Below are 6,275 nucleotides of genomic sequence, written 5' to 3'. Positions count from 1 at the left end.
ATCCAGCTTATTACACGGCTGTTTAAAATTTTGCTTCCATAGCACAGAAATGGAGGCAGCACAGGGGTCTGCTGTGAAGAAATAACAGCCTGCAGTATGCCTTATTATCTGACCGACCAGAATGGTGCATTCAACAAAGCTGTGTAATAAATGAGAAACTCTGACTTGCTCATCAAATAAGACCACTCCCAGAGACCCCTGTTTTCACTATCTGAATGTGAGGATGTGTGGAAGTCATGTCAAACAGTGAATTCAACTAGCTGGTCCTGTATGGCTGGCGTAACCACATGAACCCGAGCATCCCTATCCTGGGCACGTCATAATGAGCGAACAGGGAAAAAGATAGGAAATGATTTGGCGGAAACAGCCTATCTACAAGCTGTCGTGTTTCGACACGTTGTGAGCTTGTAGATCGGATATTTTCAGCAAAGAGGTTTGGTAGGGGTTTGGTAGGGGGTTTGGTAGGGGGCAAAGTACAGTATGGACCCCTGGGTGACCCCGGTCAACGTATATAGGGATTAAGTGGTGCGTTGGCTGCGTTGGTTGACAAAAAAAGACATATTTTCAAATTATCAAAGTGCACAATAAAATCTTCTGTGTTCATTTAACTCTAAGAGACAATTTCATTACATTTTGGTACATTTGCGGGTAAAAAAAAGCATTTCCTCGGTTCTGTATAAAGAAAACATTCTGCTGGCCGGCTTTCCCATCAACGATGGAGGGCAAATCAATAGGCTTTATGTTCATCTATGTGTCAGACAACAACCCGTTGAGACACAAGTTGAGATGAATGCTGAGCCTGGACGGCTCCTTTATTATATCCCCGGGATTCGTTACTATTTACATTTCTATTGTTGACCTGTCAGCAGCTGAAGCAGGCCAGCAAACAGACCGCTTCCAGTGGAAAGTTTGTGTTTACTGTACAGTACTAGGCTTGTGCATACGTGTGTGCGTCTGGAAAGAGATCAACTTTTTTCTAGAAATCCTTGTTTTCATTTACAGGATTTTCTCATTCCTGCTAGGGTTCATGTGAAAAAGGAAAGTAAACCGACACTGTCTTCTAGTCGCACCTTTCTCACCACCGACTGCCCTCATCATCATTTTATTTTGTTTTCAGTCATAATATTGAATTAAATCTACATGCACTGTACAATAGCTGCCAACCAAATCGATTGGAGATCATGAAGATACAGTAGGCGATAGCTGTTTATTATAACCAATGTACGAAAGCAGAATATCAGGTTAGTGCAGGCTTAGTATTGACTGAATCTATTTCATAGAATGTGTAAGTAGAAAATAGTGAACATAGATGTTCAAACCAAATGCAATTATAAGACAAAGGATTTGGGCAGTAAATCACAATGACATACTGATACAATCTAGTCTCTCTAGAGTTAAACATGCAGTTTGATAAATAAGAGAATTGGGCTGACACCTGAGGGGTGAACATGCTAGACTAAAATTGATTTATCTTTCTTCCTTGAGGCCTCTTTATTTTCCTATAACATATATTTGTTTAATTTGAACAGGTGGCAGCTCCAGATAAGAGCCTGAGATAATCTTACCAATCACTAAGAAATATTTATATTGCATTACCTATTCGGCAAGCAGACAGCCTCATCCACTTAAGTGCAGCCATGCGGATATGAGGCTTTAGAGAAGCATGATGGATCCTTTTCTTTTGGAGTGTGTGTGTAAACACTCACTCCTATAAGCGCACAGCAAAAAAAGGGGAGGAGTTAGGGCCTTATAAGGCATTAAAGGGGAGGAGTAAGGGGTGTGCACTTGCGTTTATTAATATACCCCACTCAGGAAAGGGGGGCGTGGCTGTGGAAAGGGGGCGCCTAGTATCTAGGTTTCTATTATCTATGGACAATCTTGTCTGCGTCTGATAGCCAGTGGTGTAAAGTAACTAAGTACATTTACTCAAGTACTGCACTAAAGTAAAATGTTGGGGTATTTTTTAGTATTTTTGAGTATTTCCAATTTTCTGTACTTTTACTTCTACTCCTCTACATCTCAGAGGCAAATATTATACTTTTACTACACTACAATTATTTGAAAACTTTGGTTACTAGTTACTTTGTAGATTTTGATTATTATTACAAAAGATACATTATCCACTTCAGCTCTATATACATTTCGCCATTTGTGCCGATCTACAAGCCCACTATGTGTTGCGATGCGACGCATTGTGAGCTTGTAGATCTGCTACTTTCAAAATATTTTTATACATTTGAAAACGTGATGCGGAACATTCTGAATAATTAGTACTTTTTACTTTTGGTACTTCAAGTACATTTTGATACCAATATTGTTGTACTTTTACTCAAGTAAATTTTTAATTCCTGACTTTTACTTAAACATAGTATTTCTACATTGCAGTATTGGTTCTTTTGTTCAGAGATGGGAAGTAACGAAGTACAAGTACTTCGCTACTGTACTTAAGTAGTTTTTTCAGGTATCTGTACTTTAAGATTGTGAAACTATGCAGGTTGTTGCGGGGAGTTCAAACCATAGAGTTATAATATATCGTTGAAACGCACCCGGCTCCCGCTGCAACTTTCACAGCCAGTCGCAGCAGCTCAACGTTTGGACCAGAGCCCACCACATACTCCTCCACCAGAGGATCTCGGTTCTGAGACACCAAAACAGGTGAAATGGGATCATAGCTTGAAGAAACGCTCTGAAGCATCATCATGACAGTCATGACGAAACTTCAACCTAGTTTTTGCACTTTCTCCATTTACGGCCCGTACATCTAGATAAACGTTCAGATTTCAAATATAAAGTTCTTAACCCATGGCCACATACGTTACAATTATATCCGGCTCCTCAAAAGTACCAGTTTTTCCGTGTAGTTAAAAAAAAAAGCATTTTAATCTGATCGGCCGATCATTTTCTCATAATAATGTATCAGAGTGCAATACATCTCCCAACCCATATGGGTCACGTAGTTGAAAGCGTGGAGAAAATTCGGAGAAAATGGCCACCGATCGGATTAAAATGCTTTTTACAATTACAATCTCCCACCTGAATCAAGAGAATGAAGAATCAACTTTATTATTATAGGGACAAAAAGAAAAATGAGGGGAGAAACGGAGAGGGAAAAAGAAAAGAAAAGAAAACCATTATGCAAAAGAAGCAGGTCAAAGAGGACCCACAAACAATACAGGTTTTAAAACTCTAACTTTAACATATTATTTTGGATATGTTTCATCATCATTACAATCTTGGAGAATGTACTGAGAAAAAAATGCCATTTACAGTTGTATGAATTAACGTACATTCAAAGATAACCCTAAACCGGTGTCTTGGTCTATTGATCTATTGGTCTGAGGCAGCTCTTCAGTGAAGGCGTTCTCCAGCACTTTTAGGATAGACAGTTTGCGAACTTCCTCCTTGAAATCCTGACCCATGAACACGTACAACAGTGGGTTCAGGCAGCTGTTGAGAGATCCCAGGCAGACAGCTATGGGATACCCGATGGTGAACACATGATCCAGTGTTTCACTCTGCACCATGCGGTTCACCAACTTTATTTGTATCATGATGTGAAAGGGGGCCCAGCAGAGGAAAAATGCAGTGATAACAGCTACTATAATTTTGAAGGGGCGACCTGATTGGCTGGCCAGCGAGCGATTCCTCCTGAGCCGGTAGCTGATGATAGAATAGCAGGAGACGATGACGGTGAAAGGGACCACGAATGCCAGGAGAAAGCAAGTGATGACCATGGCCCCACCTCGAATTGCTTTCATCTGCATGGCGGATGAACTGAAGTCATTGGTGAGTCCATAGGTGCACGAGATGATGTCCTTATCATGAGAGGAGGGTTGTGTGTCCATAAAGATGAAGTTAGGGGAACTGAGACCCAAGGCCATCACCCAGACACCCAGAATCACACAAGACGCCTTTCTGACGCTGCGGTGGTTCTGGACCCACACTGGCCACACCATACATACACATCTGTCAACACTGATGACCATCAGAATGTAGATGCTGGCATACATGTTGATGGAGAGAACGGTAAAGTTCAGTTTGCACATGAATTGGCCAAAAGGCCAGTGGCTGTCCAGAGCTGTTTCCGTGATTTTCAGGGGCAGGAGCGCAGTGGTGAGGAAGTCGGCCACAGCGAGGTTGAGATACCAAACGGTATTGATGTTTTTCTTCATTTTGAAGCCCGTCACCCAGATGACAACACCGTTCCCCAACACACCGAGTACAGAGACCAGGCTGAAAATGACGAGGGACGCGATCTTGAGGGCTTTTTCAGCGTGTTCATCCTTGTAGTCAGAGCCATTCCCACCAGACATATCCAGCTCTTTATCGGGATAGTCAGCAGTTGTGTTCATAATCATTGTCCTAAAACGTAAAATAACAAAATAAAGGATTTTTTTTAAACCATGTGCTATTAACCTCTAGCACTCAGTAAGTATAATGGCTTAAATACTATATGTAACAATGATTAAAAACTCACAATATTATATTATCACAATAACAAGTTCATGAGATGATAATTTATCACAATCTTTGAAAAAAGGGAAAAAAAAAGAAAACTGAACTACATGTACATAGGTCCCAACTTGACACAACTTTTTATTTCCCATTTGCGTGTTATAACGTGACTGTATTATAGCTGAGTATTGTGAAGTCCAACAACCATCTGTGGAGATTCAGGGATTACAAACCAAAACACACGACCGACTACAAAAGTAACTCAGCCAGGCGGGGTTGAACACCCAGGGCCCGCAAATTTAGGACGTCAGTAATTGCCAACTGGAATAGAATATGAAAAATCGGACTGATCACATGACAAAAATAAATAAATGCATTTCACGTTTAATGTGAAGCATTTATATATTATTATTTGTAGATTACTTTTTCATTTGTAATTAGATTTTTTATTTGCAAAGTTAATAAAGTGTGCATTTGTAAATTGAGTGATTTGGAGATAAATACAGAATTATATTTGTGAAGCAGAGCATCTGGAATTGTGGATTTGGATCACATATGTGAAGCAGAGCATTTGAAACTGTATATAATTATAATTAACTAGAAAAAGTGCTCCTCGGAGCGGCGGAGACCTGTGCTTTTTCTAGTTAATTATGAGACTGATCTGACTCCATATTTATAGCTCCCTCTGCTACTGGTCAAACAAAAAAAAACAACAACATATAATTATATGCTTACCGTTACTAAATACAGCTGATGAAATTTTACTCACGGGAGTTTTTGTAAGTGATATACTTGTTTATGTTAAAATAAGTGTTACATTGCCCTATATTCTAGATAGCAATCATTGCCTGTCTAGATAATAAAGAAAATTAAAGAAAATACCTGTTTCAAAGTGTTGAAGAGACGTCAAGCCAGAGAACTGTCTTGTTCAAGCTGTGGTCAGTGAACACTGAGGAGCTGAGCAGCTTAGCATCCTGTGAGATGTCATATCATTGCTGTCGGGCAGAAACCTCATATCTCCATATTTTAACTTTGAAAATGAATGCCCTACTTTGTCAGTCAAAAGTAGCAAAAATAGGCGATCTACAAGCTCACAAAATGTCAAATTGTGACTCGCTGTGATCTTGTAGATCAGTTTTATTTTTATTTATCTTTTACAATTGAAAAAACAATCTTGTGAAGTTGGTTAAGTGTGTGTGTAGGTTTCTATAAATATTGAACCAATGAAAAGTATCAACAACAACTTGTGACTAAATAATAACATACACTGGATCCATTGGAACACTGGTTCTTTCTTTTCTGAAAAGTAACCGTTTTGGACATGCAAGGTTTCGACAGCAACGATGTGCAAACTCAACTTAGTGTGAGATGACAACACCCACTGACACTCTACTTTGAGTGTCAGTGGGTGTCAAGTTTATGCAATTGGCACTGGGTGAAAAAAAAACTAAAGATGTATAAGATGTTGTAGGTCCATAATGCTACTTTACAGTGGGGTGCCTGGTAGCTGAGTGGTTACACAGTGTGTAAAAGTCCAGAAAAGTGTCCTTTATTTCACATAATCTAAGTTTACAACATATTGATTGGGAGAAAAGAAAGGTCAACAGTACGTATGTGTACTATGTGTTTTTCTCATATTTTAGTAATTTGAGCAGCTTCTGGAAGCTAAGCTGAGATTCTGAATTCTTAACTCCCCATGTTTAAACCAGCCCAGTGACTCTGATTGGTGGAGGGCTGAACGTGTATTAACCTTTGACTCAGGAGTTTGTACAATATTAGTCATTTGTAAGCAGTAATGTATTCATTTCACTGATAGTTAC

General features: G+C 39.5%; 1 protein-coding gene across 1 annotated transcript; it reads right to left on the bottom strand.

Annotated features, from left to right (window-relative positions):
- Nucleotides 1–743: 743 nt before the first annotated feature.
- On the bottom strand, nt 744–4,358 carry LOC308078205 (chemerin-like receptor 1; the record flags this gene model as incomplete). Its single annotated transcript, XM_080419330.1, has 3 exons — nt 744–747; nt 2,547–2,638; nt 3,288–4,358. 3 exons carry the CDS (start codon nt 4,356–4,358, stop codon nt 744–746), a joined length of 1,167 nt encoding a protein of 388 aa, XP_080275456.1.
- Between the last annotated feature and the right edge of the window lie 1,917 nt (nt 4,359–6,275).

Source organism: Gymnoscopelus braueri (assembly GCF_963280865.1).
Source record: "Gymnoscopelus braueri genome assembly, chromosome: 22".
NCBI classification, from domain to species: Eukaryota; Metazoa; Chordata; class Actinopteri; order Myctophiformes; family Myctophidae; genus Gymnoscopelus; species Gymnoscopelus braueri.
Note: the sequence above shows the minus strand (reverse complement) of the source record. Positions and strands in the feature narration are given on the sequence as shown.